The 16,797-nt window shown below is 40.0% G+C and overlaps 2 protein-coding genes across 4 annotated transcripts in view; one reads left to right on the top strand and one right to left on the bottom strand.

Moving 5' to 3' along the window:
* Nucleotides 1–3,442, bottom strand: part of RLBP1 (retinaldehyde binding protein 1) — a 15,854-nt gene extending 12,412 nt beyond the window's left edge. The window contains exons 1-2 of the mRNA XM_023522964.1: nucleotides 3,301–3,442; nucleotides 2,922–3,106 (exon numbers count right to left, since the gene is read on the bottom strand). The gene's annotated coding sequence lies outside the window, so the exon portion shown is untranslated. The remainder of the gene's footprint in view (nucleotides 1–2,921; nucleotides 3,107–3,300) is intronic.
* Nucleotides 3,443–3,551: 109 nt separating this feature from the next.
* FANCI (Fanconi anemia complementation group I) overlaps nucleotides 3,552–16,797 on the top strand; it is a 53,246-nt gene continuing 40,000 nt past the window's right edge. For 2 of the 3 annotated variants that reach the window (XM_023522962.1, XM_011379661.2), the window contains exons 1-10: nucleotides 3,552–3,685; nucleotides 4,895–4,997; nucleotides 6,038–6,110; nucleotides 10,501–10,631; nucleotides 11,309–11,465; nucleotides 11,547–11,604; nucleotides 12,985–13,026; nucleotides 13,369–13,492; nucleotides 13,944–14,029; nucleotides 15,617–15,743. In XM_023522962.1, coding sequence (XP_023378730.1) covers nucleotides 4,914–4,997; nucleotides 6,038–6,110; nucleotides 10,501–10,631; nucleotides 11,309–11,465; nucleotides 11,547–11,604; nucleotides 12,985–13,026; nucleotides 13,369–13,492; nucleotides 13,944–14,029; nucleotides 15,617–15,743 — 882 coding nt within the window. In that variant the 5' untranslated portion in view covers nucleotides 3,552–3,685; nucleotides 4,895–4,913. The remainder of the gene's footprint in view (nucleotides 3,686–4,894; nucleotides 4,998–6,037; nucleotides 6,111–10,500; nucleotides 10,632–11,308; nucleotides 11,466–11,546; nucleotides 11,605–12,984; nucleotides 13,027–13,368; nucleotides 13,493–13,943; nucleotides 14,030–15,616; nucleotides 15,744–16,797) is intronic. The other variant, XM_011379662.2, reaches the window with a different exon arrangement.

Genomic DNA, 16,797 nt, shown 5'->3' with positions numbered 1-16,797 from the left:
AAGGCACAAGAAGACGCCACCTGCAAGCCAAGGAGAGAGGCCTCAGAAGACACCAGCCCCGCTGACCCCTTGATCTTGCATTTCCAGCCTGCAGAATTGTGAGGAAATGAATTTCTGTCATTTAAGCCACTCATTCTGTAGTACTTATTTTTGATAGCTTGAGCAAATATAGGTGGGATATTGGATTTTTTTTTCCCCAGGTACTTCATCGGGTGTGAGGCTCATGGGAGATAATGGCGGTAGGCTGGGTAGGGGAGCCACGGAAGCCCCAGGAGAGGCTCTGGCAGAGCTGGGTGATGGACTCTGTCACGAAGAACATTCCTATTCCTGTACAGCAGAAACACATTTGAGTTAATGGCACAGCCTTGACCGGAGTGGGCTGCACAGAGCTTTGCAAGGCGCTTGCAGGCCACGAGGCCCTTTTTAGGGAGCAGAGCTTTCTTCGGCATTATCTTCTGCTCACAGCCCTTCTCCTGCCTCTGCCCTGCCCTTCCCCCTCCCAAGAGTCACGTCCATGCCTGGCTCCTCCAGCTGGAACAATGGTGCTACTGTGTCAGGGGAGACGCTGCCCTCGTTGGCCTGGACACCTGTGCTGGCCACATTGGCAGACATCCGTGGGCTCTCAGGCTCTCTCTGCCAGGCTGGGGATAGGGAGGGAGGGGCCTTGCATTTGCTGTGCCCCCCATTCTGTACTGTGGCAGGTGCCCTACCAGCATTATCTAGTCCTTCCAGGTGTGAGGCAGAGAGTATAATCCCCCTTTTTACAGAATAGGAAATTGAGAGAGGAAAGGACCTGTCTGAAGCCACAAAGCTAGTAAGGAGTGGAGACCGGGTCACTCTAAAGCACTGTCATCATTCAACACACAAGGCTGCCCCGCCTCTTGCAAAAATGAGAGCCACACAGGTGTGACTGCCCAGGGAAGTCACACCTGCCCCTGGCTCCCGGGGAAGGAAGGTGATGTCGCCTCACTTTCCTGGGAGCAGCCCCAGGGGGCTAGAGTCTAGTCACTGCCCTCTTGGGCTAGTAATAATTCTCCCTGGCTAGGGAGGACCCTACAAAATTTCCGGGCCTCAACTCTTCCTTTGAGAAATGGGAAAACCTAGGTCGAGGGACGTCCTGCACCTTCCTTAAAATAACTCAGTGGTAACGGGACTGCCCCAACTAACATGGGCAGGATTGATGCTGATAACAGTGAGTTTAAAGATTTGGTGGGAAAGTTGAAGTCATCTGCTGAGAGTGAAGGAGGAGATAGAAAAAAACGGAAATAATCCTCATGAAGAAAGGAAGGATAAACGTACTAGGGAAGATTGTCTGGCAGTGTCGAAGGCCCCGTTGAGGTTGGTTGCAGTGACTTTTTCGGGGCACCCATGAACACAGTCATGTGAATTCTCCAGCGTGACCCAACAGCCCAGGTATAGCTCCAACAAAGGAATGTGGCTGGTTTCATATAGAGTTAGAGTTTGCAGGATAGATGGGATGGAAGGACAGACAAGGGGGCAAGGTGAGGGTACTGGCAGAAATGTGGCTGGACTATTAAAGCTTGGAATTAAAGATGGCAGAGGACTGGGGGACAGTGAAGATTAGAGAGTAGGTAAGTGGGAGAGTAAACTGGACAAATGGGAAGTTGATGTCGGAATAGTGATTTTGGAGGTGGTTCAGGACGTGAGCGGGAGAGTGAGCGGCTGAGGTGACGTGGATGAGAAAGTCACGAAGATGGGGAGAGGAGCAGCCAAGAGTCCCCATGTAGGATGGACAACCCGCTTCTGTTTTGCAGCCATCTAGGATGTCAGCAGAAAGGGGGTGAAGTGGAGAGGTGGCCTCTCAAAGGCCCGGTTTGCTGCTTATTTATAAGCCAGAGCAGTTTACTAGGTTCACAAATGGGCTGGTGTTTTAAAACTTTTTATTTGGTCTTAATTTCAGATTTACAGAAAAATTATAAGATTAGTACAAAGAATTCCCATATGCCCTTTCACCGAGATGTTAACATTTTACATTTGCTTTATCATTTTCTCTGAATATATATGTGTGACTATGTTATTTTTTTCTAAACCATTTTAGAATATGTTGCAGACATGATATTTATCTATTTCTAAATACTTCAGGGTGCATTTCCTAAAAACAGGGATATTCTCTTAAATTAACCACAGCACAATTGTCAAAATCAGAAAACGAACACCGATATAATACAATTGGATAATCTATAAACCTTCATCAAATATTGCCAATTGTGAGGGGCCAGTTTTTAAGGAAGCAGCCTGTAAGGGAGGTTTTGTAGGGAGAAGATGAGGTAGTCATCTCTTTCCTTGGCAAGCTAAAGGATTTCTCTCAGGAATAATCTTCCGTTACCTTCTGTGTTTTAGCCACATATTACAGCTCAATGTTGGGACAGAAACGTAGTGGAAGGAAAAAGTGCTTAAGAGGGTCATAGGCGAGGAGCGGGCCTAGACAGCTGAGAGCCATCACTCTCCTCCGGTAGCCATGTTTCTTACAGAACTGGCCAAGTAGACCCAGCCCTCTCCTGGGGACTCGGAGCCACGCTCCAGACTGACTCGTTGGCATTCCTTCACATGCCATTACATGGGCACCTCACATTTGGCAAGTCCAAATCTGAAGGCCTCATCATCACCCCCAAAACCTGCGGCTACCTATTCCTCTGCTCCCTGTGTCAGTCAACCGGCAGGATCACTGCCCCCCATCACTCGAGCTTGAATATTCAACTCCTCTCATATCTCTCCAAGCCAGGTTCACTCTATTTCCTAATCTCTTTTACGCTTGGTCCACTCCTTTCTACCTGTCTCCACAGTCACTATTTGGGCCACCACCACCTATCTCCCGGACAGCTTATAGCCAGCCTCCTAAGGGGTCCTGCCTTCAGTCCTCCCCACCCCCACCATCTTTTCAACAATCCCTAGGTACTAACCTGCCAGAGTTATGGTTCTACAATGTGAATACAATCAGGTCTCAGGTCCTTCTACTTCAGCTGTTCCCCACGTCCTCTGATGTGAAAAGGACTTAGCCCCTGCTCTCTCATCCCAAGCACCGTCACTTCCGGAACCAGCCAGGGTCACTCGTTTGTTGTTCCAAGGCCCTTTGCATAAGTTGCTCCTGCAACCCAAAATAGACTGTAGACTCTCTGACCTTTCCTGCGTTGCTCTTTGCTCTTTGTTGTTCATTTAACAAATATTTACTGAGCATTTGCTGCTTTGCCAGGTTATGTGCTAAATGCTAGGAAATCGCATGGGGAACCACATAAAACCCCTGGGCCACACGGGTCTCATATCTGAGTGGGTTATAGGCACCTTACTGGCACATGGAGTAGGACACCTGCCTCTGACTTCTAGGGGATTCCAATGCAAAAACCTGTGGGACCACCTCACTCTTTCCCCAGTGGGACACAAGAAGGGCTTAACCAGTCAAGACCTCGCCCCCGGTACGCCTAGGCCACACTGCGCATGCTGACTCTGCGGTCCCGAATTCGAGTTCTCAGGCCGCGCCTCCCCGGACTGTGAGTGGAACGTCCGCTCCCGACGGTTCCCCCCACCTCGCCTTAATGGTACAGTCCACCGCCGGCGCCCAGCGGGCGGAAGTGAGCCGCGGGGCGGGACCTGTTGTTCCGGGCGACGGAAGTGCGGCGGTCGGAGGTTGAGCGGGCTTTTTGGAAGTCTGTGGTGCGGTGAGGCTGAGGTAACCGTGCCCAGCGCCTTCGCGCGCGGCCGGAGCGTTGGGACTCAGCGTCGTTGAGGAGGGAGCGGGGAGGCGGGAGCGGGCCTGTGAGGGTAGGAAGGCTCTGGTGTTTTCTGTGGCCTGGAAGGCCATCGTGCGCCGCCTTCTCCCGCCGCGTCCCGGAGCTTTCCCAGATTCCTCCCCCCGGGCGTGCTGTACGTCAGCCCTCCCGTAAAATTTTTTCCCTCCATCAAGGTTCAGCTCCTGCGTCCGAGAAATTTCCCTTAACCCTAATGTATGTCTTTGTCCCTACCACACCGAAATAGCCCCAGTAACCTCCTAGCCTCTGCTCCTTCTCCGTACTTCCTACCTTAATCTGCACCTTGATGTCGGATTCAGTTTCTTCAGATTCTGTTTCATTCTTGTCAGATTCTCTTTTGCTCCAAAAATTTAGGTTGCGATCACTTGCAGAATACATTCTAAATTCTTTAACTTGGCATTCAAAACCTCGCACAGTTTTTTTTTCCCAAGGCATCTTTCTAGGCTTCCTACCTATTACTACTCCCCTACTTGAACTCAGGCAGTCTGCCCAATTTCCCCAAATAAAAGTTTTTCAGATTCGCATATGAATGCCTTTGTTTATGATATTTTCTTTCCCAATAATGTGTAACGAACACCATCTGGTTATTTTGGTTATCTAAATTTAGTCACTAAGTTCCAGTTAAAGCTTTCTTCTGCTAGGAAGCCTTAATATTTGAACACATTTATTTCCTTAGTCTTGTTAATTTGTTTTTATACCATTTAATTGACACTTCGCATTTACAGTGCTGTTTATTCATTTATCAAATGTTACTTTATTATGTGCTTACACGTATTCTTGTTTAGATATGACAACTATATATGTGATATACTGTTAAATGACAGCTTTGTTATAGGCAGTGTTCTGGGTAGATGCTAAAAAATACAGTAAAATGTTGGCAAAATTATGAATCCACTTGTTTAGAATACAAGTTTCTAATAAAGAAATTCCAGAGAATTGTCAAGATTATTTTGATTGTATAAGAATCACCTCCTCGTACTAGTTAGTAGTTCCTTGCCTGTTGAGTATGCACTTTGTACATTGTCTGTAATATGTATGAAGTACTCAGTTAAAAGGTAGGGAACGGGGAAAAAAATTCAAACTTGTTTACTTCTGGAAGTTTCATCAGCGCTGACATTTTTGCCTTCCAGTTTCCTGATATGTGCAACAATGGACCAGAAAATTCTGTCTCTAGCAGCAGGAAAATCAGTAGACAGACTGCAGGAATTTCTTCAAACCCTGAAAGAAGATGATGTGAGTGCTGGGAAGCATGTTCTGCTAAAAGCAAATGTCAAACATGATGGCAGATTCAGAGGACATGTTAGAACAATTATTCTGCCGCTTCATCTACTCTCCACTCTCCTCAGGAGACAAGGATTTATTTGATAACAGCTCATAGATGTAAAGAACTGGGGGAGAGGACAACTTACAGGCATTTGTGTACATTTAAACAACTATATAACATTTAGATAATATTTATGCAACTGGGTATACTTTTATGGTTCTTAAGAATAGTCCTATTTGAAGGTAATCAGTCTATAGCTATTAATTGAGACATTGGCTTTGCCTATTGATGCTTTCTTTCTCTTTCTTTTTTCCTTTATATTTTTCCCTAAAGAAGATAAATTCATAAGCAATTAAATATTTTGAAAATATTAGTAAGAGAAAACCAACTGTCTCTTCACTAAGTATATGATTACAGAATGGGACAATAATTATGTTAGGCTGTTTATTGTGCCTAATCTTTTTACTCTACCGATAAGCTTTTCTTTTTTTCCATAATAAGTGATCTCAGCTTACTCAGATCCCTGCATGGAGAAGAACCTCATTCAGATGAACCTACTCTAGCTGAAATTGTCTCCCTTTGCTCATTGTCTATCTCACCCTTTGATTTGTTTTATTTTTAGATTTTTTTTCTGATTTTTTTTCTGTCACTTTTTCCCCTCCTGCTCTGCTATAAACTCTGTGTCATGCCCATCTTGTTCATCCTTGTATCCTCAGTGCCTAGGGAAAAGAACATGATCAAAATATTTGTTGAATCAATGTGTATTCCTAAGAACGTAGTTCGATAAATTAAGTACCGATTAAGTGCTCAATAAATGTTTGTAGTATGAATAAGTTTCAATTTTGACAGCTCAGCTTCATGTTAAGACCTACCTTGGTCTATCTAAATAAATGTTATTTGTGATCCTGGAGTCTCTGAAGGATATGACCCTGATAGATGAGTGTTTTTTACGTTGAGTTTAGGTTGTTGGAATAAATTGTTGCCAGAAACTTTCTGTTTTTGATTGCAGCTGGTTAACCTCCTTCAGAGTGAGGCAGTGAAAGGAGAAGCTGTTGGAGCATTCCTGAGAGCCATCTTCAAGGGTAATAATACTACGTCTGTCTTCCTTGATTCATTGTTAGATTTGTTTACTTTTGGCACATATTGCTAGTTTTCTTACTGTTTGAAGCCCCAATGAGACTTTTCTGCGTCTTGAGGATTTTACAGGATCAACTAAAGCATCAGTCACTTGTCTTGTAGACTTAAATAATTTTACCGATGGGGGTTGAAGTGGCTACCTGAGATTGTATTGCTGGTTTTGGGGTGTATAAAGGATGTGTTTCTTAAAATCAGCTTTGCTTTACTTGTGCTTTTAAAATGGTGGGGAAGAGAACAGCAACGTTTGCTGCTTAATAAAGGGCCAGGGAGCTCTGGGGTTTAATGAAATGGGATAATTTGGGTGACTTATATGGAGATTCTTAATTCCCAACAGGCATATTTGTTCCCATATCTTGAACAAGGGCCAGTTCTTCCTTGTTGCAGATAGTGTTTTATAAATTGTTGTAAAATAACATTCTACAAGGCAAAAATTAACAGTGGTTTTATACTCTTAGCAGTTTATTTAACTGGGTTTGTTTTTCTTCCCTCTTCAAGTAAATCGGGTTTCCACTGCAAGGGTCTAAAAACATCTTCCTATTCATGAAAATAAACTTTCAAAATTGAATGAGTCAGTCTTTATGGAAACTTGCTAAATGACTGTTTTGTAAAAATATCAAAGAAGAGGAAATAATGAAAGATCAGAAGCAGTTGCCTACATGTACTAGTATGTGAAAGAAAGAAGAGTAATTGCTTTCTTGGGTAGACAGACCTAGGAAAGATTATTATGGCTCCCACCTCTAACCTTATTTTCATCTTATTTAAAAATATAGTTGAAAAGTAGCGTGAGTTATCAAGTACTTGTGGAAACTACTTCCTAATCATTTTAATTCTGTTAAATTGATGGTATAAAGGACTAGTAGTTAACTAAGGACAACATTTTAAAAAATTGAGATATATTCCACATACTAAAAAATTCACCCTTTTAAGGTATACAATTTTTTTAGCTGAGATGTAATTGACATACAAATATGCAATTTAATGGCTTTTAGTATATTTACAGAGTTGCACAGCCATCACCACAATCAATTTTAGAATATATTTATTGCCCCTAACAAACTCTGTACCCCTTAGCTGTCACCTCCCTATACACCTGACCCATTCCAGCCCCAGAAACCACTCATCTACTTTCTGTCTCTATTGATTTGCCTATTCTGTATATTTCGTATAAGTAAAATCATACAATATGTGGTATTTTGGCTTACCATAAAGTTCATTCATATTGTAGGCTGTATCAGTATTTCATTTTGTTTTTTTTATTGCTGAATAATATTCCATTATATGACTATATCACACTTTTCCATTTATGAGTTGATGGACATTTAGATGGTTTGCACTTTTTGGCCATTATGAATAATGCTGCTATGAATTTTGTGTACCAGTTTTTGTTTGGAAAAACTTTCATTTCTCTTTGGTAAATATATAAGTGAAATTGCTGGATCGTATACTAACTCCATGTTTAACTCTTTGAGGAATGGTTTTCCAAAAACACCAGCTACACAATTTTACATTCCCACCAGTGCTGAAAGAGGCTTGTTATTGTCTGTCTTTTTCATTTTAGCCCTCCTGTTAAGAATGAAGTAGTATTTCTTTGTGGTTTTGATTTGCATTTCCCTGGTGGTTAATGATGTTGAGCATCTTTTCATGTGCTTATTGGCCCTTCATATATCTTTTTTAGAGAAATATCTGTTCAGATCCTTTGCACTTTTAAAAATTGGATTGTCTTTTTATTATTGAGTTATAATGGTTCTCCATGTATTCTAGATATAAATACCTTATTAGATACATGATTTGCAATAATTTTCTTCAATTCTGGTAGTCTTTTTACTTTTTTGATGGTATCCTTTGAAGCACAAAGTTTGTAATTATGATGTTCAGTTTATTATTTTTTTTGTAGCTTGTGCTTTTGGTGCTATAAATAAGAAACCATCGCTTAAATTAAAGACAAAGATTTACACTTGCGTTTTCATTTCAAAATTTTATAGCCTTGGCTTTTACGTTTAGATCTTTGATCCACTTTGAGTTCGTTTTTGTATATGGTGTGAAGTAGGAGTCCAACTTTATCTTTCCCCATTTTCAATAGCACCCTTATTGAAAGTCAGTTGCTCATAATGTGAGAGTTTACTTCTGGACTCACTGTTCTAGTCTGTTGATCTCCATGTTTCTCATTATGTCAGTACCACACCATCTTGATTAATATAGTTTTTGTATTAAGTTTTAAAATCAGGATATGTGAGTTCTCCAGCTTCATTTTCCTTTTTCAGGATTATTTTGGATATTCTGGGTTTCTTGTGTTTTCATATGAATTTTAAGATTAGCTTTTCAGTTTCTGCAATAATAGAAGCTTGAGTTTTGGTAGGGATTGTGTTGACTCTATATGAATTCGAGCAGTATTGCTATCTTAGTCTGTCTGCCATTACATGAACATGGAGTATCTTTCCCTTTATTTGGGTCCTCTCTCATTTCCTTCAGCAGTGTTTTATAGTTGTCAAAGTAGAAGTCTTTACTTTTATTAAATTTATTTCTAAGTATTCTTTTTGATGTTATTGTAAACGTAATTGCTTTCTCTTTTGGTTAGCTTTGCAGTCAACTAATGTCTGGGCAAAGAATTCCTTAAATTCCTGGAACCAGTGAGTTTCCCAGCCTTTGCTGAGGGGCCCTGTGCATAGCAGTGGCACACCTTCAGTGCCCAGTCAGGTAGTTTATAACTCCTCCTTAGCCTTTCTGTTTGTTCAGAAAGGCCTCAAGGTCAGACAGAGGTGAGAGCTTAGGGTCTTCTCAGGTCTTGCCTGGCTGTATACACAGCCCTGTCCATGAGACAAGAGGGCAACTTCCTGCTGTTGAGTCTGTCGGAAAGGTCAGCTGCTGGAGCCTGATAAGTTTCACAAGAATGTCTGCCCTAGGGTACCACTGATCAGCATCAAGAAGTCTTGGGAGGCACACCAGCAACAAGGGACAGTCACCTTCGGGACACTCTTGGGCCTTATTGCTCATTGCCCACCGTGCATGAGCAATAAGGCCCAAGAGTGTCCCTGAGGTGACCTTTCCCTAATTTAAGTACTAGAAATCACGCCTCGGGGTGGAGAGACCATGCTAAGGAGACATGCAGTGCATGAAGAAGCATGTAGTCGCACTGTGTAGACCCCAAGAAACCTCTGCCATCATCACATGCCTAGATGTAGCCTTCACGCAGCCTAGCTCCCTTTAAAACCCTGTCCCGACTTCTCTCCAGGAGCCATCCAAACCTTTTCTTTCTCGGTGTTGGTTCCCTTGCGCACAAGCTTAATAAACCTTTGCTCTTGCCTGAACTTTCTTGTGGTGATTTCTGATTTCCATCCTGGGAGATCGCAAGAACCCTGGGTGCCAGTAACACATGTGCACAGCACTAAGTATCTGCATGGCTTTCTAGATTCCCAGGAATATGTCAAACATTTCAAAACCCCCTGTGCACGTAATTCTTTAGGAATTCCTTTTAAGGTTTTTGGTCAGCTTGTTGCTTGCCCAACTGTTATTGCTGCCTCAAGGCTGCTAAAATATTAATCATTTGCAGCTAATTTAGACAAATGCCCTCAGTGAAAGTCCATTTGCATGAGTTCTAAGTCAGGTCAAATAAAGACAGGCCTTGCTAGTGGAAATTTCTAGGGAGTAGCCACACAGGTCAAATAATGACAGTTATCTGGAAACTGGGCTTTTAAGGAGCTCCAACTGTGCTGTCTCCTCCAGAGACTGGTAGGCTGTTGGCTTTTACCATGACTGCGGGGTGAATGGTTTTTAAAGACTACTGGACTGGCAGAGCGCAGAGGGATGGGACAAGGGAATGTTAAAATGCCACAAAGGTCACTGTTCTCACTGAGATTCAGCTGTTTTTCTTAAACACTCCCTGGATTGGTAGAAGCCTTTGGTTAATTTCCAGAGTTCTGAACAAGTTGGTTTTCACTGTTTTTGTCAGCGTTCTTTTTGCTTATCCGGGGGAAAGGATTTCCCGAAGTCTTAATTACTGTGCCATTCCTGCTGACATCACCCAGTGTTAACATTCTGAAATATGTTAAAGACATTTAATTTCGATTATTGGACCCAAAAAAGGGTCCGGTAATTTTTAAATTATTTTAAAAACTAATAACATAGGTAGACAATGACATTTTCAGTCAACTGCCTAAATACTTTTTCAAAACTCCTAAATATTTCCGCTCTAAATGCCATAGTAATCAGTAGTTTGATCATTCTGTTTCTGTGTTAAACTATAAAGCTGTATGTTTTTCCTATTTATTTGTCCGTCAACCTTGTTTGAAGACTTTATCCTTCTTTTTTTGTTTCTGTACACCTTTGCAAAACAATAAGGTTCCCCCTGCTCTGAGGAAGCTGGAGCTCTTAGGAGACTTAAGATATACACTTGTTGTATCCAGTTGGTGGAGTCAGGGGATTTGCAGAATGAAGTTGCATCCGAGATCATAGGATTACTAATGCTGGAGGTGAGATGGAAAACAAAAACTTGTTTGATTTTGGGTAGATTTTTGGAAGGGGTTGTAATTTGTTGAGAGAGGGAAAACTTAAGTGTGCCAAACCTAGCATAGTTCCTATTTATGCATAATAACTACTACTAAATGAAAAATAGTTGATGGATGGGCCATAAACCACCTAGATCAAGGATCCCCAACCCCTGAGGCATGGACTTGTACAGTCCATGGCCTGTTAGAAACCAAAGCACACAGCAGGAGGTGAGCAGTTGGCAAGTGAGCGAAGCTTCATCTGTATCTGCAGCCGCTCTCCAGCACTAGCATCACCACCTCAGCTCCACCTCAGATCATCAGACATTAGACTCTCATAGGAGCACTGGTCCCTGGAGCCAAAAAGGTTGGGGACTGCTGACCTAGATGTTTATATTACCTTACTGGTATCATGGACATGTGTCTCTTTGAAGAGCTAGAATCTTCGAAAACATTAGGGAACTGGTGGAGCATTCTGACCTTTGAAATTCTTTACAATTATAAGTTTGTACCAGAGCAGAATGATTTCCCGAATCTCTTATGGGACCAGTTCTGGGTTTTGTTGTCAATTCTCTTAACTCAGCAAAAGACTGTTTCTTGGAAAGAGATATCAAACATTTAGATTTCTGCTTAATATTTTTTTTTATTCCATGAACTTTTAGGCCCACAATTTTCCAGGACCATTGTTGGTTGAATTAGCCAATGAGTTTGTTGATGCAATCAAAGAAGGCAGACTAATGAATGGAAAATCTTTGGAGTTATTACCCATCATTCTCACTGCCCTTGTTACCAAAAAGGAAAATCTGGCTTATGGAAAAGGTAATTTTCTTCTAATTTCAGTGGCTTTTTCTCTATTCACTTAATCAAATTTATTTCTCAGTGTTGTTTTTGCATTTTTAGATGAACTTAGTGGGGAAGAATGTAAGAAGCAGTTGATTAACACTCTCTGTTCTGGCAGGTGAGTCTTTCTCATTAATGTGTAAAACTTTCTGAGGACTATAAGTGTCAAAAGAGTTCCCATTTGTTTCAAGAATTCATGTCACCGAAGTCTGGGGTTTTTTTGTTGTTGTTGTTGTTGTTTATAATGTGCCACTTGAATAAAACCATTTAGTCTGTGAATAAGAAAGATTATTTACTAAAGTTTTTGTTCTAAGAATATACATATAATTTATTTATTTGACTGTCAGTCTTAATATAGCAATTTTAGTTCACTAACGTTATTTGGAGTCCCACAGTTCTTAAAGCTGGGAAACCCCCTGATGCTATATCTTTTATATTTTTTGGAGGAAGTGGAATGAATATATAAGTGAAGCTTGTACCTTTAAACCAAAAATGTGGGAATTACTCTAAGGGAAGAGGTCAGTGTAAAAGAAAATTCTCATACATAAACATGTTCAACACAAATTTGTGTTCAAATTGAGCATACAATAATAGAGAGATGTAGGCTATGTAGGTTAAGGTAGAGCCACTGCATGAAATTTATACTCATTAAAAATGAAAAGTATAAAGACATACGTTGAAGATGATATATGGTCAGTGAAAAATAAAGAGACTAGTAAGTTATACTTTGATTACAGTAGGGTGTATTAAAAATAACCAGAAGGGAATACCCAAGATTATCTAAACCAGAGATGGCTGTTATTATGGTTCCTTATATAACATCTCTTACATAAATAATTTTGGGCTTATATCAGCACATATACATTTATCTATTTATTCATTTGTTTTTAATTACACAAAAGAGTTTATTCGATACACATTGTAATATACCTTTCATTTTTTATTTAACACATCTATTCATGACAGCATATATAACTGCATCATTTTTTAAATAGTTCCATAGTATTCTATTATTTGGCTAATCTCCAATTATTAGATTATTTTTTCCCTGATTAATATTTGGTTTATGCTATTATAAAAAGTGTTGCAGTGAACATATGTATACCTATGTGATTTCTTATAAGCATGTACATGGGATATATTTCTAATAGTAAGTTGGGTGGGTCTATGGTTATATGCACTTTTAAAGTTCATAAGTATGACAGTTTATCTTGAAAGGTTATATGAGCACACTCCCTAAAACAGTGTGTGGAGTGTTCTTTCCCAAAATCTCACCAGCAATGAATATCATCAGACCTTGGTTTTGCCAGTCTAGTAGGTTAAAAGCGTTTATTTCATTGTTTCAAATGCCATTTCTTTGATCTTGTTTCCCCATGGTACCTAATCAAACTTAAAATGGCCTATTTTTTTTTCTCTTCCTTACTGATTTTATAAAGTAATATGTAAATAAGTTAAAATGAGGTAAACTTACATATTCTTTGTTATTTTCTTTAACCAGATGGGATCGGCAATATGTCATTCAGCTCACCTCCATGTTCAAGTAAGTATCATGATTCCCTTTTCTCCTTATGTCTTGCTGTATGAACTTACCTGCCAGAAATTGAAATGTAGCAAGCTCAAACACTGCTCTCCCCTAGTAAAAGTATTGGTACCTCGGTTTTTTGTTACAGGATTCCCTTCCAACCCTCTTTTTTGCTTTAATAGCTTACTTAAAGTATAATTCTATGATTTTTTTTTTTCTGAGATGACCTTGCTTAGGTAAGGTTATTGGTCCCCTTTAAGGTTCTCTGAGAAAATGCATAGGGGCAGTAATAATTCCGATATCTCCCAAATTAGGCCCCGGTGTAATTTGGCTTTGGCCTTTAGTATCTTTGATCCACAGGGATGTCCCTCTGACTGCAGAAGAGGTGGGATTTGTGATGGAAAAAGTGTTGAAGATGTTCTCCAAGTTGAATCTTCAAGAAGTACCACCTTTGGTCTATCAGCTTCTGGTTCTCTCCTCAAAGGTATAAATAAAAAGTTGTTTCTTTTTAACTCTAGTGGAATGACCAGTTAGGGCCATTCAGCTTATTCATATTCTTGGTTTACATACTGGGGCATAGATGCTTTCATTTCATGTATGATGATTTGGTCTAGTAAAAAGGTCATGATCCTTAGTCAAGGAAAACATATCTCTTGAACTACCGTTATGTTTTGAGTGTGGCAGTAAAAGGAATAAAGATCTCAGAAAAGGTGAACTATAGGCCCCTTAAAGTCTAAGATGTGTTTCAGACCCAATTATAACATTAAAATGTTCTATAAATTCTTACTGTGACTCTAGGTTGTAATTTATTTTAAATTCATACTTGAGAAGCCTTTAAGCTGAAAAGTTCAACTTGCTGGTCTTGCTGTTTGTGGGGAGACCTTACCACCTATTTTATGTTTGTTTGTTTTTGTTTTTGTTTTTGTTTTTTTCAGGGAAACAGAAAGAAGATTTTGGAAGGAATCATAGCTTTCTTCAATGAGCTAGACAAGCAGCACAACAAAGAAGAGAGTGGTAACGAGTGAGTAATGTATAGAAGTAAAGTCAGTTTTACAAATTAATCTTCTCATTGCATATTTTCGTTACTTCATTGTTATCTAACCATTCAGTCCCTGCCTTCACCTCAGCACAGAACTTCCCTAATTCTCTCCTAGATGCTCAGTAATAAAGTTGTTAGAATAGTGTAACCTCTTCAACTCGTTTATTTGCACCTTTCCAGGAAAATAGCAATAATTGTTCTGTAAGTTGCAAGTTTAAAAGCTATTTATTTCGTGTCTACTCTGTGCCAGAAACTGTTTAGCCCTGGGTCTGCAGTGACGAACCAGTCAAACAAAGTCCCTGCTCTCATGGAACTTCAATTTTAGTGAGAAGAGAACAGAAAATAAATAAAAAGAAAAATGTTAGAGTGGAAAGTGCTATACAGATAATTCAAATGGATGATGCAATAGTGACAGCATAGCTACTTTAGATTGGATGATCTGTGAAAACCTCTCTGAGAAAGTGCTATTTTCATTGAAGTCTGAATGACAAGAGCCACAATATGTAAATCAGGGAAAAGAGGCTTCTAAGTGAGTACAAAGGCAAGAGACAGCATGGCATGTCTGAAAATGAAGATTTTTTTAAAGCAAATATTTATAGTGCTTATCTGTGCCAGGTGCTATTCTAAGTACTTTAAACCTCACACCAGTGTTATTTTGCCTTTATTTTATGGTTGTAGAAATCAAACCACAGAGAAATTAGGGAGTTTCCCAAGGTTAGATAGCATAATGTGGAAGCGCTGGGATTTGAATCCAGGCAGTTTGGCAGCAGAATTCACACTATTAATCCTGTTGCAACTTACTGCTTCTACTCTGGAATAACTTAGTTATTTAGCTTGAGCAATTGATTAGAAGGTGGTCTCATATATTTAGAGAAGACTGACAGAAATGCAAGTTTAGGGGAAAATAGGCTCAGTTTTGGCCATGTTAAGTGTGAGATGTATATTAGCATCTCATCCAGAGGTGTTGAGCAGGCAGGCTGGAGTTATAGGGAGAGGTCAGGGCTGGAGATACAGATTGGCAGGGACTAAAGCCATGAGTCCAGAGGGGGTCACCTAGGGAAAGTGTGGAGAGAAGAGAAAGAAACCCAAGACTGAGCTCAGAGGCATCCCACCATATAAAAGGTGGATGAACCAGCCAAAAAAAAAAGGAGAGAGAGAGAGAAGAGGCCAGGGACAGTGCCCCAGAAACTAAGAGAAGAAAGTATGTCTAGAAAGAAGTGATCATCTGTGTTAAGTCTACCGAGGCATTCATGTGGGACTTGATTATTGGTTTTGGCAACATAAAGGTCGTTTGTAACCCTTGCAATAATAGATGACACTAGGGGGTAAGGTAGGATAGGGAGGAGACGGAGCCTAATTGAATTGGATTTAACTGGGACGAGGTAAGGAAGTAGAAATAATGACTATTTCAGGACGTTTTATTGTAAAATGAAGCAGAGAATGAGGCGGTAGAATCTGCTTACTGCTTTCCTCCAGCGATCATATGAGTTCTACCTGAGTTGGTCTGCTTGTTCTTCTGAGCATCTGTACTATTGCCTCTTGCTCACACCTTTCTATTGAATCTTTTAGGCTCTTGGAAGTTGTTACCGTGCCATCAGGTGAACTTCGTCATGTGGAAGGCACTGTTATTCTGCACATTGTGTTTGCCGTCAAATTGGACTGTGAACTAGGCAAAGAACTTCTGAAACACTTAAAGGTAGCACCAAACTCTTAAGGTGATCGAGGATCTTTTTATGAAACAAGGGTGTTCAAACTCAAGCCTTTTTTTATGCCAGTTAATGACAGGAAGTAAATAGAAATATTGTAGAATGACCCTGGGTCTAGAGGATCTCTTTTTTTACTTTGAAAGTGGAAAATATATGATGTCACCACATTCATAAGCAAGTTCCATTTTAAAGCCATACCTTAAATGTTCTAGTGTTTAAAAAGAAAAAAATATATATATGACAGCTGTTCAGCAAAAAACTGAAAATTTGATCTCAACTCCATTAGTATGGGAGCTTCAACCTTGACCTCTGTTTCTCCATTTATGAATTGGGATGTTGCCTATTTCTAGTATATTTTGGGGTGCTGTGAATCTAAGTCATTCATCATTAAATATTTGTGAAGTAATAAGATCAAAATCAGAAATGTTTTGAACTCTTTCAAGAAAAGTAGTATACAGATGAAGGACCTATTTTCCTGCAACAATTTATTTTGAAAATTTTAACCCACAGAAAAGTTGAAATACTATAGCAGGATGAACATCTGTATACCCTTCATCTTGATTTACTAATTGTTAAATACTTTGCTATGTTTACCTTCTCACTTTCTCTCACATTATTATATTTTTTCCGAACCCTTTAAAAGTCACAACACTTCAACGCCTAAATACTTCTGCATGCATCTCCTAAGAATAAGGGTTAGTATCTTTGGACTTTTTTGAAGCATCCAGCCCAGTTGTCTATGTCTCACATTGCTGGATTTGTCAGATTATTTTTCTTGTGATTAGATTCAAGTTAAACATTTTTGGCAAGAATGCTTCATAAGCGATGTTGTGTACTTTCTCTTGTAGGGATCAACAAACTTTATGTAAAGAGCCAGATACTCTTTTAGGCTTTGCAGGCCATACAGTCTCTGTCATGGCTCCTCAACTCTACCATTGTAGCAAGAAGGCAGCCAGAGAGCACACATGAATGAATGAGTGTGGCTGTGTGCCAGCGAAACTGTATGGGTACAGAAACTTGAATTTTACTTAATTTTCATGCATC

This window comes from Pteropus vampyrus, unplaced genomic scaffold (genome assembly GCF_000151845.1).
Source record: "Pteropus vampyrus isolate Shadow unplaced genomic scaffold, Pvam_2.0 Scaffold368, whole genome shotgun sequence".
Classification (NCBI taxonomy): Eukaryota; Metazoa; Chordata; class Mammalia; order Chiroptera; family Pteropodidae; genus Pteropus; species Pteropus vampyrus.
The sequence above is the reverse complement of the archived record's forward strand: the minus strand, read 5'-3'. Positions and strand labels throughout refer to the sequence as shown.